This window comes from Staurois parvus, unplaced genomic scaffold (genome assembly GCF_062004578.1).
Source record: "Staurois parvus isolate SC_StPar_1 unplaced genomic scaffold, SC_StPar_1.0 ptg000473l, whole genome shotgun sequence".
Lineage (NCBI taxonomy): Eukaryota > Metazoa > Chordata > Amphibia > Anura > Ranidae > Staurois > Staurois parvus.
This window is the reverse complement of record NW_028318269.1, coordinates 2,505,001-2,522,829: the sequence shown is the minus strand read 5'-3', so window position 1 is coordinate 2,522,829 and position 17,829 is coordinate 2,505,001. Positions and strand designations below refer to the sequence as shown.

The window sequence follows — 17,829 nt, the reverse complement described above, 5'->3', positions numbered from 1 at the left end:
GTGTCTGGGTCATCCAGTTCTCAAACTCAGTGTGTTTGGGGAGACATGTACTTGAATCCAAAGTTAAACTACTCCAAAAATACTGCCAGGCACACACCTCCCAAAGAAAACAGCCCACTCAGATACCAGGGCACACAGTCAGTAGGCAAGAGGCTAGCCTGCAGTCCCCTCCAAAAGTCCCTGTCCCGGCTGGGTCTGTCACACCCAGCTGCAGAAAAAAACAAAGCAAAACTGTACTTCACACTACTTCCAAGTGAATGGCCTGGCCCTATGCAACATGCAGAATCGTGTGACACTTGAGCTTTGAAAGTCACTCATTCACCACACTGCCCCGAACTACATCACTGACCTAATATCCAAGTACCGCCCAGCACGCACACTCCGCTCCTCACAAGACCTCCTCCTCTCTAGTTCCCTGGTCTCCTCCTCCCATGCCCGCCTCCAGGACTTCTCCAGGGTGTCACCTATCCTCTGGAACTCCCTGCCCCAACCCATCAGATTATCACCTACTCTCCTCTCCTTTAGGCGCACCCTGAAAACCCATCTCTTCAGGGAAGCCTACCCCACCCCCAGCTAACTTGACCGACCTCCTCCACTCTTCCTACCACTCCATCCCCCACAGCTATCTCCTCCTGTACCACCATCCCCTCCCTCCTAGATTGTAAGCTTGAAAGAGCAGGGCCCTCGATCCCCTCATGTTTTGCATTGTATTGGTATTGTTCTGTCACATGTTCTGTCCCCCTTTGTAATGTACAGCGCTGAGCAAACTATTGGCGCTTTATAAATACTGTATAATAATAATAATACTTCCATGTATGGAGAACCATGTGACTTACGTCTTTTTCTCTCATTGGACAGTTTCAGCAATTGGCCCACAGCTGTCATATTGGATGGAGAGATTCGCCTCAGTCCTGTGTACAGTGTCTCTAATCTTATATGATTCTTTCCTTGTCTCATTGCTGCCAGCTGAACAGAGCAGTAGGGGAGTGAAGGAAAAGTGCTGGGAAAGGAGGCTTTAAGGCGAGTCTGTTGCTCTGCCCTGACTAGGCACGGCATAACATTGCTTTAAACCCTTTCCAGACAGTCCTTTAAGGCCCCGTTCACATCTTGCAATTGGAATTGTGAGCAGAATTGCAGCAATTCTGCCCACAATTCTAAATCGCTGCACAACGTATGACGTGTGTTTGGGTGTCACTGTCCTTAAGGCACTGCAAGCATGGTGCAATTCTGCTGCGATTGTTGCACAACAGGATCGCTTGGCAAACAGTACCTTTGAAAACCCTGTGAAGCTACTCCCCCGTAAAGGAGCAGAAGCTTCTTTTCAAACGCACATGTGAATGGCCTGCCCTTTGCAACATGCAGAATCGTGTGACAATCGAGCTTTGAAAGTCGTTCATTCCCAACATGCAATTAAGTGAACGGGGCTTGTCTGTAAAGTCCTAGGTGTTACATGGGCTTCCAGATCATGTGATCACTATTACTGGCTGTCAGTGATTGCCGCCCCCAGCTACTGATCGTAAACCGTGACCAAGAACTGTTGGTGACAGTGTGGTCACTGTGCTGGGGGCACCAAGGGAAAGCACTCTAGGCACAAACATGGGACGCCAGCCATACACTAACTTGCGGTATCCCGGTGTTAAAGCCCACCGCTGTGCTGCCGATATTAAAGGGGTCAAGCCTATAATTTAATATAAACAATCATTTTCATTAGTGGTCAGCAGATGGCAGGCATTAGCCAAGGCTGAATTGTAACAAGATGCATGCAATAAATCTTTAAGTCACAATTACTTTCAGGGGATCTGCAAACAAAGCAAGTATCCTAACAGAACTTAATGTGGGGTTGGCATGGACTTTTTCCCCCCAAAATTTTTTAGTTTGATTCTTATCCATCACAGTTATCCAGACTAATCCCTTTGATTGTACACCGTATATAAAAAGGGAATGCTTTGCATTGTTTAACAAAGAGTTAAAATCTCCTCGGCGTTGGACACGCCACTTGTCTGAAGCCAAAGAACAACGTGAGCCTGTGGAGTGGAAAGAGGGGGTGGTGGGAGGAGAGGGGTGCGCGAGTAACCTCGATCTGAATTAAAAGTACAGACGTGGCAGGAGATGCTAGCCACAGATCATGTGCTGGCCTGGTCCAAGAGTTTGCTGGATATACAACAGCCAGTGAGAAAAGCCCTGCTATACGTCTAGGGGAGGGAAAAGGTGCTGAGATAGACTCAAATGAAAAAGAAATAGAAAATCAAATAAATCTGATCTAAGCAGAACCAGGCATTGCAACGTCAGTCGCAAAACCCCAAAGCACTAGGCTTTATTACTGAAAAGATATCAAAGGGGGCCCCAACCCACAGCAACTGATCACAGATCTTTCAAAGAAATCCTGAAAATGCTTGTTGCTTGGCATTCCTGATCAAATGACATACTTTCTGAGCCACTAAGTAAGCCTGAAAACAAGTCAGAATGGAGTCAAAACTCTCTATCTGCATACTTGTTCCAGGTCAGTGAGCCAAAAACTACTGAAGTCAGTGGATTAGCAGGGGAGGTAGCAAGCAGCATTTTCAGAAAAAATCAGCAAAAGGTAGCTTACAGATTTCCCCTATATACTTCACTCAGGACAGGTTTCCTTTAATTGTCAAACTACACAAAAGCACATTCTGATTGGCTGCAACTGGTTATGCCATATTGTTACTCTATAGTTTTTATTACACTTCCTGATACTATACATATGGGCAAAGCTCTCCCCCAGGTTAGATGTGGCAGTTCCACTATGTCATCCTCAAGATGTTCCATTTAAAAACATACTGAATTCAGCCAATTCAGCAGAATTTATGTATTATGATATATTTCAAGTACTTATATAGTGGTCAATTTATGAAGCGCTTTACATATATATCCTAGATTGTAAGCTCCAAGGAGCAGGGCCCTCTAATCCCTCTTGCATTGAACTGTATTGTTTCTGTATTGTCTCCCACTATAATGTAAAGCGCTGAGCAAACCGTTGGCGCTATATAAATCCTGTATAATAATATTGTACATTCACATCAGTCCCTAACCCTCAACAAGCAAACTCCAGGCAGGTGGTGCCATGGTTGGGATTCGAACCAATGACACTAGTACTGCCAACAGAAGTGCTAACCATTTAGCCACTGTGCTGCCCCAATTTCAGCCCTGGGTGGCCCTATTGGCACCATCTGACTCAACAAACTTTGATCTGAAAATTGAAAGAGCTGGGAGGATAATTCTTGTCAAAACATTGCCTGCAACCAATCAGATGCAATTGTTGTTCAGGACATCTACACTTTTTTAGCCTCGTGGGGCTGAACAAGAGAAACCCAAGAGTATATGACCAGATCTAGACGTATTTATCACCTCTCCCAGAGGTGATAAAATATTCCCATGGACAATGCCGTAATCAGCTGTCCTCTTCAAACGGGTGCCATTTTTGTTCAGGTATCCTCCAGGGTCAGTATGTATTTCTGGGACTAATATGCTGGCTTAGAGAAGGCACAGTCCCCTAAATCCTGGTGACTGTGCAGTTCTTGGCAGTGTTCACAAATGTCTGATAAATTGGGGTTTGTTTACTAAAGCAGGAGAGTGCAAAATCAGGCTCACCTCTGCATAGAAACCCATCAGCTTCTAACCTCAGCTTGTTCAATTACGTTTTGGCAATAAAACCTGGAAGCCGATTGGTTTCTATGCAGAAGTGAGCCTGATTTTGCACTCTCCTGCTTTAGTAAACAAACCTCATTGTGACTTGCTACAGTGTTACAACGCTGTTACCTCCTTGAACCTGTAGCAGACTGATGACCGCATTTCATTCTAGGATAACATCGACATTAAAGGAAATTCATCACAAAAGAAATACTAAAAGGTGGCCATTGCTGTTCTCCTTCCGAAACTTCTCTGGCTGTGACTGGCAGTGATAAATTCTGAGTCCCTGACCAGGACAAGTATGCAGCAAGTGAAGACTAAAGTCCTAATATGCAAGCTTTTTCCTGGGACTTTGTCTCAAAATGCACCAATATCAGAGTGGTAACCAGTATATGTTAACCAGCTGTTCTTTTCAGAAGCAGGTTATCAGCAGCAGCCTACTGGTTTCCTTTAAACCATCAATTATCTACAGCCTAGGAGTGTTAAACAAAGATCCTGACGTGGACCTAAATTATCATAAGGCCCATAATCTAGTGCAGGCATCACTAAATAATGGACCATGGTCTGGATCCGGACCAAGTTACTGTCACATCCGGACCCTCAGTTGCACCATTTAGGAGCTGGTTCTAATCCCCCAGTCTCTGCCGCGGCCATTATCACAGCAGAGCAGAGAGCAGGAGGCAGGACAGATCAAGAGTGAGAGGCACAGTAGCGCTGCATGCAGGGCAGGAGCGGGAGCTACCTGAAATAACTTTGTACATTAACTAGCAGGTGATTGGTTGCTAGAACATATAGCAGTCTTAGCAACCAATCACCAGCTTCTTAATATGTAAAGTTAACTTCAGCAGCTACTGCTCCCTCCCTCCATACAGTACCTGTCAGGTAGAAGAGTGAAGGGGGCAGAGGACCTGGCTCTGAAGAATGGGGAAGTGGGGGATGCTTGATGTGAATGTGCAGACAGCTTTACTTTGGTTGGGAGGGGTGATCTAAAGGGACAGTGAGCCCTACTGTGGGGGGGGGGGGGGGGGGGGGGATGGGGATGAAAAGGGGCAGAGAGCTCTGCTAGGAAGGGGGGTGTAGGGGGTAATGTAAAGGACAGACAGTGGGTGTGTGATAGAACCCAAGTTCTTAGACTAACATGCGATTTTCTGCTGGCTGAAAATTTTACTGATCAGACCTCTCTGAACTTACATTCAATACCCCTGATCTACTGGCTTAATATACCTAAATAACTCCTGCAATACCTGTCAGTCTTGGAGAAAATGCTGATCTGGGAACTCCAGTGGCTTGCCACATGACCAGCATACAGAAATTTGGTTACCTGAAATTCGCTAGGGGAACGATTGGCCAAAATAGAGCTCGCAAAATATCACATCACATGGAACATTAGAGCAAAATTTTTTGTTGCAAAGAAAGGTAAGCATTTTAACAAAAGTTCGGCGTGTTATTACAATGTATTTGTTTCACCAAAAAAGTTGTGCATAAGGCCACCACAAAAGCCTGCGGTTACAAGTCTGCAGCATATGATAGCATGCAGGAAGCTGCCAGCATGTATGTGTTGGAGGAGTGATGGACCTCAGAATGGGCCGAGGTACAGCAATCAGGATCTTACTCTCAGAGGCAGCTCTCTGTCAGTGAGGGTGCCCCCCATAGGGTCCCTGGTGTAATCTATAAAGCTCTGATCCATCAAACGCTTCATAGACCATTCAAAGCATGCGTTGTACAGTCAAAAGTCTCTAAAAGAAAAATCCAAAGTGGGTTGAAGGTTATTGTCTTAATCAGAATCCAGGCCCACACATGTTCTTTTATCTCTCTCTGCCTTCCTCTAGGTTTAGTTGAGCCTGTCTCAGATTCTCTGTCCATTCTGAGTCGGAGGGTGACTATGCTCAAGGAATTTGTTGGGATCTGAAGCACATGTCCAATCAATGTCAACGCATTTTTAATCCTAGGGTGATGGGCTTTTTAACCATTATTTCTGTGAAGATGCTGTTGGGTCAAAGATGTTATGCAGGTTTAAAATGTTTAGTCCTCCTGATATTAATTTCCAGTCAAATAATTTCTGATGCCATGATTATAGAACAACTCTTAGCAATGCTCTGCCATCCACAAAATCCAGGTCTTCTAAGCAGATGCTACATGTGCAGAATAGTCCTTTCCTTGTCTAACTGCCCTCTTCACTACCCATTCCAAATCCAGGGTGAACAAAAATGAAGGAGAATACTAAAGACATCTGTCAGCTTGCTGTTAAAGATTACATTTATTATATTAACTAAAATTATTATTATTATTACATCGAGTTTATATAGCGCCAAAGGGTTTGCTCAGCGCTGTACAATAGAGGGGGGGGGGGGGGCAATACATGGCACAGTACAACAATAACAAACAACGTACGAGGGGTAAGAGGGCCCTACTCTTTCGAGCTTACAATCTAGGAGGGAGGGGGTAAAGGTACAGTAGGAAGTGGCTGAGGGGAATGAGGGGTGGGAGGAAAGAGGGAGAATGGCCGTTAGGTGAGGGTGGGGTAGGCTTCCCTAAAGAGATGGGTTTTGAGGGAGCGCCTGAATGTGAAGAGGGAAGGCGACAGTCTGATGGATTGGGGCAGTGAGTTCCAGAGGATGGGGGAGGACCTGGAGAAGTCCTGCAGTCGTGCATGGGAGGAGGAGACCAGGGAGCAGGATAGAAGGAGGTCCAGTGTTGCTTTACAAAGCTGGAGTCAGGTTTTAGGGGTGTTTGATTTTTTTTTTTCTGCCTTTAAACACCTCTCAATGTTAGCCTATGTGACCATGCACACATAAGCGTTTACAGGTGTTCAGATGCAGGAGTGTTTAGAGGCAGAACCCCACCCCCCTCTGACGTGTAGCAGCAGCATTTTGGCAGAAAATACTTGGTGTGTAAACGCATGTAGATGAGCATTATTCATTATTAATGAAATTAACACCCAAGTGCTCGATGCTCCTAAACACCTTTACATAAATGCAGCTTTAGATGAGTTTTTGACACCAATTTTATTCTGCCAGGAGAAAGGCATTCATGTGAGCTGGGCAAACTCCCAGTGTGCATGAGGCCCTAAAATGATTGTAAAGGCTCAATGTTTTCGACCTTCATGCAGTCCCCACAAATACTTACCTGAGCCTTCTCTGGATTCAGCTATGTGCACAAAAGCCATGGCTCTCCCAGGACTCTTCTTCCTCAATGGCTGAGGCAGCAGCAGGAGCCATTAGCTCCCACTACTGTCAATCACAGCCAGTTAGCCAATGAGGAGAAAGAGTGGGCTGGGCCGAGCTGTGCTCTGTGTGTGAGTGGACACAGAGCAGTGGCTCAGAAGCAAGACTGCTTGGATGTCCCCATAGCAAGCTGCCTGCTCTGGAGGCACTTGGCAGGAGGGAGGGGCTGAAGGTTCAAGCTGAAGTAATGTATAAAAAGAGGTATAGACTCCAGAGAGAGGGATATCATTGTACCCCTGTACAAATCATTAGTAACACCTCATCTGGAATATGCAGTTCAGTTTAGGGCACCAATTCACAAAAAGAACATTGGGGAACTGGAGAAAGCACAGAGAAGGGCAACCAAACTGAAATGAGGCATGGAGGAGATCAGCTATGAGGAAAGATTAGAGGAACTGAATGTATTCTCTTGAGAAGAGGAGATTAAGGGGGGATATGATCACCATGTATAAATACATCAGTGGTTCATATAGTGAACTCGGTGTAGAGCTATTCACCGAGGTCATCACAGAGAACAAGGAGGCACTCTTTACGTCTGGAGGGAAAGAAATGTAATCTCCAAACACGGAAAGGTTTCTTCACAGTGAGAACTGTGAAAATGTGGAATAGACTCCCTCAAGAGTTGGTTCTGGCCAGCTCAGTGGATTGCTTTAAAACAGGCCTGGATTGTTTCTTAGATACACAGAATATAACTGGATACTAACATTTATATGTAAAGTGGGTGTAGGATTATAACTTTTTTTTTTTTATGGTGGAGCTGGATGGACTTTGTCTAACTATGTAATGGGTAGGGCTATGCTAAAGAGGCATTATAAATTTAGATAGCCAATGCATTAACCACATTAAATACTTAACGTGATAGCAAACACTGAAATGTTATAAGCCCACAGTGCTGCAAACCTCAGCACTTATCAGGGCTTACTTCACCTGTTACCACGTTAATAAAATGGATTCGAGTGTCTCCCAGAGCTTTTGGAGGTGCACTTATTCTCCTGGAAATTTCATCCATATCTTCTGGTTCTGCCCTGCCATCGTACAATTCTGGGAGTCGGTCCTTCAAGTCATCCATTCCATCTCTGTTGTGGTTCCCTCTTCTCTATTAGTCTGCCTACTGGGCCTTGTGGAAGAATTGGCCTGACAAGAGTGGAATGCTGGGACTTCCTCTATTTTACATCCGGAAATCCATCAGTCTTCCTGGAAAAAGCTCACCCCACCCACAGTGGCATTCTGGAAACAACTGGTTAATGCCACCTTTCTCTTGTATAAATGCATCTACTTTAATAGAGGCTGTCCAAAATTTTTTATAAAGTATGGTCTACATGGCTAAATAATGATTCTACAGCAATGATGTCGGTCGCTCCTTGAACACTGCTTTCTGCTTCCATATGAAATTGGGGGGAACATTGAAGATTTTAGTGCCTCTAGTATTCTGCAGCAAGTTGATCTTATGAGCATATACCTGGGGTACAGCATCTCACACAAACACACACTAAGAATTCTTTCATTTTAATTTTTTTTGGCTCTGGCCTTTTGTATTATGCTCGGCCTAGGCAACCTCTGCATGGGCTATACCTTAATATACAGAATGGAAAACAACAAAAAACCTCAGCACATACCACCTTTGCTCTGTTGTATTCATATTAACTATGTGGTAGCTTTACGTTCCAACTTGAAAAACTGATTCTCCCCCAGCAACTTCTTTAGGGTGGCTCCATCCACCTGCCAGATACCACGGAGCCACTTGTGTGTGCACTTGTGACTGAGGCAGAGTACGTCTTGCCCATGCATTCAATATTACAAGACCCTATAGCAGGCAAGCCACTCCCTGGCGCCTCCCTCCTCCAGCAGTTTCATAGACAGCAGCAAAAGCCTGCATTGTGCAAGCAAACAGCACCCTGCTGGCGTCTTCAGGTGCTTTCCTCCCGACCATTTGGAAAGGCAGCATGGAGTGCTCTGCAGCCAGCAGCAGAGAGCATTTCAAGACATAAAAAATAGAACATGGACTGCAGAATGTTTATCTCATTAGGAGGAGTGGTTACAAATTGCAGCATTTAATACTACTTTAAGTTGTTGAGCTAATCTGGAAAAACATTTTTCACATTTGCAGATCTACTTTTCCTTTTTCAAGGCACAGCTTTTGTTAGCATTTTGAAGCCAGCAAAGCAAACTCCAAATGCAGCCAGCACCCATCAAAAACATTGGGGAGCTCTGCCAAGATCCTCCCAAAGGCTAATGTTCAAGTAAACAGGGCCATGAACCAAATGTATAAAATAAACAGTTACCAAATGTGCACTTTATAGTGGGATTTTATTTATTTTCAGTAAGGATTACTCAGAAGACCAAACGTGGTCTTCTTGGCAGCATTTGTAGATGTATAAAAGCAAATTGGGCATACTACCATGACCCACCTGCCTATAATTATTATCATGATACAGTAACAAGTGAATTAGACACATGGAGTAAACTCACAGAGTCAGCAGTACCCACCAATAGTTATAAAACCCTACCAATTTTTAAGTTCAACTCAAGGCAAACAGCTAAATGTACACAGATGAATGCATATATGGCGGTTTTGCCTGCCTAATCACTTGGATTTCTGTCCACCCATCTGAGCATTCTTCTTCTACCAGTAAAAATGCAGTTAAGTTACCTCTCTGTCTCCAGGCTGCGAGTGAATAGAAGTTCCAAGCCCTTCCTACTTCACCCCAAACTAAAACAGAAAAATGGTGTCTTTTGATGAATTTAATTGATTTTCAATTCAAATACATCTGCATAAATTGGTGTGTTTTATCTGCCCGGAGCTCAGCTTTAATCCAATAGGTGATGTTGTACAGTGAACACAAACAAATCTAATCAGATTGCATTTGACAACTTACCTTCAATGGTTCCCCACTTGGTTTTCCGGCCCAGTATTCGCCTACCATTAATTTGGTACTCTTGGTCACTACCGACAACAGCAAATGGAATCATTTCCTGTGACAGAAGAGAGGAAGGCTCATTAGCATGATGTATGTGGGCAGTAGGCACAGCCGCATGTATACATCAGGGGTGCAAACATGTGCGGTTGCAGGGCAGGGAATGCCTCGGCTGCTAATGTTTGGCTTTGTGCAGTGACAGCTCACTGGCAGAATAGCTCAAGTGGGTTTGGACTAAGATTGGAACACGTCTGAGCTCATTCCTTGTAGGCAGGAATACAACTGAAAAGTGATTACCAATGTATTCTACTAATAAAGTGTTATACAGACATCCAAGGCAACAGAATGGATAGTGTGATTGGACTGCATTGGAATGGATAGTATGGCTGACCACTTACTCTGATCTTCTCATTCACCAGCCGGTCTTCTGCATCCTCATCAAACTCCTTCTGAGGATAGATGTCTATACCATTGTTCTGTAGATCTTGACGGATCTGTAAAGATAGAACAAACATATTTATTAAAATATAATCTTTGGGGAAAGATGCTGTTCTTTTGCAAAAATTGTAATAGCAATTAGCAAACGGAAAATGTACTTGCAGAAGTTGTTTCTTGACTAGGTGTCCATGCAAGTTATAATTATTATTTCAGATATTTATATAGCGCTGACAATTTACGCAGCGCTTTACATACATATATTGTACATTCACATTAGCCCCTAACCCTCAAGGGGAGTACAATCTAAGGTCCCTAAAATAAAGACAACACAGCGAAATTCTTAATATACCTACTAGAACTGTGTGCAACCGATCGCTGTACGGTACCTCTGTGTGAGGTCCCGATAATGTGATCACTGATTGGCCAATCAGTGATCACATGAATAGTAGTAAGCAAGATGTCACTTGCTGACATCATTGCTTACTACTAGTGAAATCTGTGAATGATCACAGAGGTCACATGGCACAAGGCTATTCACAGCAGCCTTTTTGGTTGCAAAAGCAATCAGAGTACAAAAAAAAACAAATCTCCCCCCCCCCCCCCCCCCCACAAGTAGTACAGTGTCACTATGGGGACACTGTACTGCTAGGGTGACAGTATGTAAAAAAAAAAAAAAAAAAAAAAATTTAGGAGCACCTGATTAAATCACATGCAATCCCTAATTAGTTGTCACAAGCTGAACTTTCCTGGGTAGCACTTTGCCTTCTTCTCGATGATGGGCAACCATTTGCAATGTGGATTCCACCAAATCAGAATAAAACAAATCAAAGCAAGAAAAGGAATTCCCTTATGTGTGTGGCCAAAAAAAGCGTTCTTTGCAACATTCCCCAAGGAAGTGCAGTGTTTCAATGCACTGGCACAAGTTTCACCACACTGGGTTAGGCAGACCATTAAAAATTAATAAATTGCAGTACATCTCAACACATATTTTTTAAAAAAAAAAAAAGATGCTGTCTACATTTTTTCATAACACACAATGTGCATTGCGCTGCACTCTGGTGTGTTGCAATGCTCCTGCATTTTGGAGGTATGTGGAGAGCCAATCATAAGAAATGGCCCTGCAGCACACCAACACACAACACATATGAATGGGTTCTTATGGCAAAGAAACAAGGTTTTAATTTATGGTGGCAGAGTAATCAAAGGTAATGTTATGGTTTATTAATAGATTTTAATATTGTTCCAATAGCTTCTACTTTCATGGTTTTAATCGCTACTTTGCTGCTATAGTGTGTAGAAATATGGCTGTGCAGTCCAATAGACACTGGAGTTTGACCAGGGTGCTCTGAAGCAGGGTATACACTGTGGGGGAGAATTACTAAAACTGGTGAACTTTGGCAATAAAACCTGGAAGCTGATTGTCAATCAAATAAGGGCAACCACAACAGCGCTCGAATCTTGGGGCTCCACAATTTCACTTGATGAGGTGCAGTCCTCCACAGATTGGGGAATCTAGGAACTAGCAAGAAAAAACACAAGAGGGCGCAATCTCCTCGTGCATTACCGTGATGACAGATTTATGAAAACATAGATCACAAATGGATACTCACAAGCAAACCATAAAAACCGACAGAGACAGATCTTTTAGTCCCAGACAGTGAGGTCCTGTTCCAAAAGCACCTGTCTGGGACTGGAATTTCTGCCATGTTTCAGGAGATGAACTCCTTTCCTCAGAGCTGACCTCAGCTCTGAGGAAGGGAGTTCATCTCCCGAAACGCATCTCGAGTACTTTTGGAACAGGACTGTCTTTATGGTTTGTTTGTGAGTATCCTTTTGTGATCTAGGTTTTAATAAATCTGTCATCACGGTAATGCACAAGGAGAGTGCATCCTCTTGTGTTTTCTTGCTGGAAGGCGATTGGTTTCCATGCAGAGCTAACTGCACCAGATTTTGCATTCTCCGGTTTTAGTAAATAACACCCTGTGAGTTTTTTCACATTGGGTTGAACGGAAAAAAAAACAAAAAAAAACACAGATCCCCACATCAAGACAAGTAATGTTCATGCAGAGATCTCTTCTGCTGTATTTTTGTATCCTGACAGCGGGGACTTCGCCCTGGGACTCCTAGTCAGGGGTACACATGGACCAAAAGTCAGCCTTTTCTTGCTGAATTGGCTGACTTTTGGTACGTGTATGTCCAGCTTAACCACGTCCCATCCGACCATGTACATAAAACGGCTGGACAGAGCAGTGCAGGAGTGGGTGACCATTTATAAACATCCTCCAGCATCCATTGGCTGTGTCTGGAGGACACAGAGGAACACTGATCGCTGTACGGGACCTCTGTATGAGGGTACTGATCATGTGATCACTGATTGGCCAATCAGTGATCACATGAATAGTACTAAGCAAGATGTCACTTGCTGACATTTCTTACCACATAGTACAAGGCTATTCACAACAGTCTTGTACCATGTGACAAGGTGTGACCAATCACAGCTCTCAGTATTTCTCAATGGCTGCAAGAATGCAGCCAGAGAGAAGGAGAATGTATTGCTTTTACAGCCTGTATGAGTGTAAAAGCAATCAGTGTAAAAAAAAAAAAAAAAACTTCACCCCCCCCCCACAAGTAGTACAGTGTCACTATGGCGACACTGTACTGCTAGGGTGACAGTATGTAAAAAAACAAACAAAAAAAAAACAAAAAACAATATAAAAAAATAAAATAAAAATGTTTTGTAAAATTAAAATAAAACGGATTTCAGTTATTTTTTTTTCTACTAAAAAGATAGCTGAATACATTTTGGTCAAGATTTATAAAGAAAGATTATTTATTTGCAAAATTGTATAAGAAAAACACTGTTTTTTTTCAAAATGTTTGGACTTTCATTTATATAGCAAAAAAATAAATACCACCAAAATAAAGTTTTATCTGTCTAAAAAAAAAATGCTAAAAAATTCATATGGGTACAGTGTTGCATGAACGCGCAATTGTCATTCAAAGTGTGACAGCACTGAAAGCTAAAAATTGGCCTGGACAGGAAGGAGGTGAAAGTGTCTGGACTTGAAGTGGTTAAAGGCTTCTGTACATGGGCACTGCTTAGCGGCTATTGATGTGCTCATAGGTAGCAGGTCTTTAGATTCCCATTTACCTTGCTGGTGCAGTATGGATGATTTGAGGCTCTGTTTCATCTGCAAGCCCTATTAGAGATGCATTGCAGGCAAGGCTCAAATGCAGTCTTTTGTGTTTACATTTGTCGTTGAGCTGTGCTGTGTTTGAATGTAAAAGCTTATGCTAGACAGCAGTAACCGTGTCCACAAGCCCTAACAGACCTCTCTTTATCCATAATACAAGTATGAGTGAGAACGCATGTGATGAAGGGTGCGGCCAGGACTCTATGCCATCACAGAACCCGGCAGTGAGAGTGCAGAAGCAGCATTCTGACCAAGAGGAAAAAGGTATTTTAAGGCCTTTCCAAGCAAAAATTAGTAAAAGTCTATCCACCCGATTGCACTGGCACATAATCATACCTATTGGCACTCCAACCGATCTAGGCAATGCAGCGCACCGTACTCGCCTTGTAGCTGTCTTCAAAGAAAAAAAAATTCCAAATTTCTTTTTCTCCGTGCTTTAAGGTGTTCTTCAAGCCCATTCATGGTGTGCCTTATGTGTGTGAACATGATGCATACTGTGGATTAAGTCCTAAAAATCCTAGACAGCAGTACAAGACTATATAGAAAACAAATGGTGAGAAACTTCAGCTGGCCTTTGCAATTGTCAGCTTTAAGCTGGATGAATCAACTCAGCCCATTTTTTTCAACAAGAAATTTCTTAGAATTTATTTTTTGAACTGATTTGTACACGCACGCACGTACACACGCACACGATTTACATTTGACGAGATAAACTTTATAGTCTAAAAATGTGTGAAAGATGTTTGATTGCAGCTGTTTCATTTGCCTAAAACAATATCCTGTGTATAGTCATAGTAGCCGACACTCAGGAAGCACCAGTAATGCTTCTTCAACACTTACTTTATCAAGATCAGAAGAGCACAGGAAACCGGTAACAGTATGTTGGTTACACAAATTCCACACTGCTCGGCATAGAAGAAACTGCAACAGCCAACTGACGTTAGCCACAATGACTAGTAGCGCACATGTACTGCACCAAACGTGCCTTTAAAGCAAAATGAAACTCTTCAGTTTTTTATACAGACACCACCAGAAGCTGTTAGCCATAATGTACTTGTATGCAGAGCATATTAGCACATTATGGCAGATTAAACTATCAAATGACCCCTCCAACACTGCGCTGTCAGTGTTCCCACTGGTCACGAGTCCTTCCGTCTTCTTCCGGCCTTTTGTCCAGATCCAAACTGCTCGCCCACATAACTGGCTGGGCCATGATGACGTCAAATCCCACACATGCACATGAGAGTCACATCATCATGTCAGGGTGCCATAAATGTATGCTCTGCATGTGTGGCTTAGTGTCCATTAACCTTGATAGGCAGAGAAAAACAGTTATGACCAATAGGCGCTGTTCTGTCATAAAAGTCCTACCAATTTTTGGTACACAATGAAGGTTTAAACCAGCTGACAATTTCTTAGATCTCTTGGGGACACTTTCCGTTCCCATGTCTGCACACTTGCTGTGACCATTATGGAGGGTTCCCACTCTCCCTGCTGTATTTCTTATTTTATCCCACACTACAAAGACATGCTGGTAGGTGAATTGGCTCCTGTCTAAATTGGCCCTAGTATGTGTATGTATGAATGTGAGTTAGGGACCTTAGATTGTACACCCCTTGAGGGTTAGGGACTGATGTGAATGTACAATATATATGTAAAAGTGCTGCGGAAATTGACAGCGCTATACAAGTACCTGAAATAAATAAATATTAAGGAAACCATAAAAGAAAGTGCTGCAACACACAATATTTCCAGACAGACAGTAAAGAATTGTGGAAGTTTGATATTGCTATTTTATCCTCCAAATCACATAAGAATCCTGGGCCTGATCAACCCACTAGGCTCTACCTGGAACAAAATATTACTTTTGGGTAGACTGGGACTTTAACACCCCTCATACTGCTTCTGTCTTTGACTGAAAAAAAAAAAAAAAACTTGAACAGGAGAAAAAGGCAAACACGCTGGAAAAATACATCTAGTGCATCCTTAATGTGAACCTGTGCCCAGACATATGTTAAATTATTTACAAATTATTTATATACTCTCAACACGCAGTAATAGAGCTTTAAAAAAGCCATCCCTGACCTCTCTAGTTGCTTGTAATGTGAAGCAATTTGTTCTCAAAGATCACAACACAAGAACCCTAGAGTAAGACATCTGTTTCGAAGGCTACATTCACACACCAGCAATTGGGGCATGTGTGAATTGTAGTGCCAGCAATCTGAGATTCCTGTGGCTAGGTGCGGCCATCGGCCCTATTCACTATGATGACATGTCACCGGCAAACGCAGCTATTCGCTGCTCTCTGCACAGCCAACGATTACCTGCCTCCAGCGGTGCTCACCATAGGTAATTGTTGGCTGTGCAGAGCAGCAAATAGCTGCGGCTGCCAATGACCTGTCATTATAGTGAATGGGGCCAGCGGCCGTACCTAGCTGCAGAAGGAACTGCCGCTACAATTTGCACTGTCCTTAACCGCTGGTGTGAATGTAGCCTAACAGCTAAGGACCTCTTCACACCATGTGTTTGTTTGCAGTAACACACATTACCACAGCGCATGCTAGGTGGACTGGTGTGATGTGGTGCCATTCATTCTGAACCCTAAAGCACCATTCGAAGGATGTGCATTAGGGTGGTGCGCTGCCAAAAATTAAAAGTATGCAAATCATGTCCGTTGGAAGGTGCATTGGGGTACCTTTTCTAATGCAATGGACTTATCAGGCGCTGAATTAATGTGTGCACTCCAACAAATACATGGTGCAAACAGGCCCTTAAAAATGCCTGCTTGTTTACATTAGAGGGCTGACTATCTGCCAAGATCTGTTATCCACATAAATAAGGCTGTTGTGAAATTTGAAGACACATTTCTCCACAATGCCTATAACTAAAGAAGTGAAGGACGGCTTATTTTGAAATGCTTTTCCTGTTCGTTCAGAATACCCCAAGGGTCCTTTCACACAGGCTTGCTGTTTTTTTCATCAGTTCAGTCACGTTTTTTCAAAGAAAAAAAACGATCAGTTGACATCCGTTTTCCGTCTGGTTCATTTTTTTTTTTTTTACAGAAGAAAAAGTTTTTTTCCATTCAAAGAAACGGATGTTAACCACTTCAAGTCCGGACACTTTCACCCCCTTCCCGTCCTGGCCAATTTTCAGTGCCATCACACTTTGAATGGCAATTGCTTGGTTATGCAACACTGTACTCATATGAACTTTTTAGCATTTTTTTGAGACAGATAAAACTTTATTTTGGTGGTATTTATTCACCACTGGGATTTTTCTTTTTTTTGCTATATAAATGAAAATGTCCAAACATTTTGAAAACAAGTGTTTTTCTTATAAAATTTTGCAAATAATCTCTTTCTCCATAAATGTTGGCCAAAATGTATTCAGCAATCTTTTTAGTACAAAAAACAAATGAAAAGAAAACACCTAAATTAGTTTATAACCAAAAATATTTTTTTTTCACATTTTTATATTATTATTTATGTGTGTGTGTTTTTTTTAACATACTGTCACCCTAGCAGTACAGTGTCACCACAGTGACACTGTACTACTTGTGGGGGGTGATGAAGATTTTTTTTTTTTTTTTACACTGATTGCACACCCATAAAGGCTGTAAAAGCAATATTTCTCCTCTTTGACTGTATTCTTGCAGCCATTGAGAAATATTGTGAGAGCTGTGATTGGCCACAGCTTGTCACATGGTACAAGGCTGTTGGGAATAGCCTTGTACCATGTGACCTCTGTGATCATTCACATATTTCACTAGTAGTAAGCAATGATGTCAGCAAGTGACATCTTGCTTACTACTATTCATGTGATCACGGATTGTCAAATCAGTGATCACATGATCGGGATCTCACACAGAGGTCCCGTACAGCGATCGGTGTTCTGCTGTGTCCAGAGGACACAGCGGGCACCAGATTGTGGTGCCGCGCGCTCCCAGGGAGTGCGCACAGGTAGGGAATGCGGGAGGACATTTATAAATGGCCACCCGCTCCTGCACTGCTCCTGTCTGGCCGTTTATGTACATGGGCTGGACAGGAAGTGATTAATGGATACGAATATTAACGGATGATCATCCGTTTACATCCGTTAGTCCCTAGAAATACATGGGTGTCCGTCATTCATCCGTAAATGGACAGCTGAAAAACGGACATATGTTGGAACGCCCGTGTGAAAGAGGCCTAATACTTTAGAGTGTATAGTTTGGGCACAGGTTCACTTTAACATAAAGAAAATAAAACTCCTGGCTGACATTACTGATAAAAAGAGACACATTGGCATTGGTAAAAGGTATGGAAACTTACTCTCTGTTTAAAATAATCTCTTTCCTCTAGGGTTAATGTATCTGCTTTGGCAATGACAGGTACAATATTCACCACTTTACTCAGGCGTCTCATG

The 17,829-nt window shown here is 42.8% G+C and overlaps 1 protein-coding gene across 4 annotated transcripts in view; it reads right to left on the bottom strand.

The window, feature by feature from the left end:
- The window catches only part of LOC149452426 (septin-9-like), a 443,799-nt gene that overhangs the window by 8,164 nt on the left and 417,806 nt on the right, over positions 1-17,829 (bottom strand). For all 4 annotated transcript variants that reach the window (XM_089689406.1, XM_089689408.1, XM_089689407.1 and 1 more), the window contains 3 exons: positions 17,736-17,829; positions 10,192-10,287; positions 9,755-9,851 (listed from right to left, as the gene is read on the bottom strand). The exon at positions 17,736-17,829 is cut by the window's right edge and continues 24 nt beyond it. In XM_089689406.1, coding sequence (XP_089545532.1) covers positions 9,755-9,851; positions 10,192-10,287; positions 17,736-17,829 — 287 coding nt within the window. The remainder of the gene's footprint in view (positions 1-9,754; positions 9,852-10,191; positions 10,288-17,735) is intronic.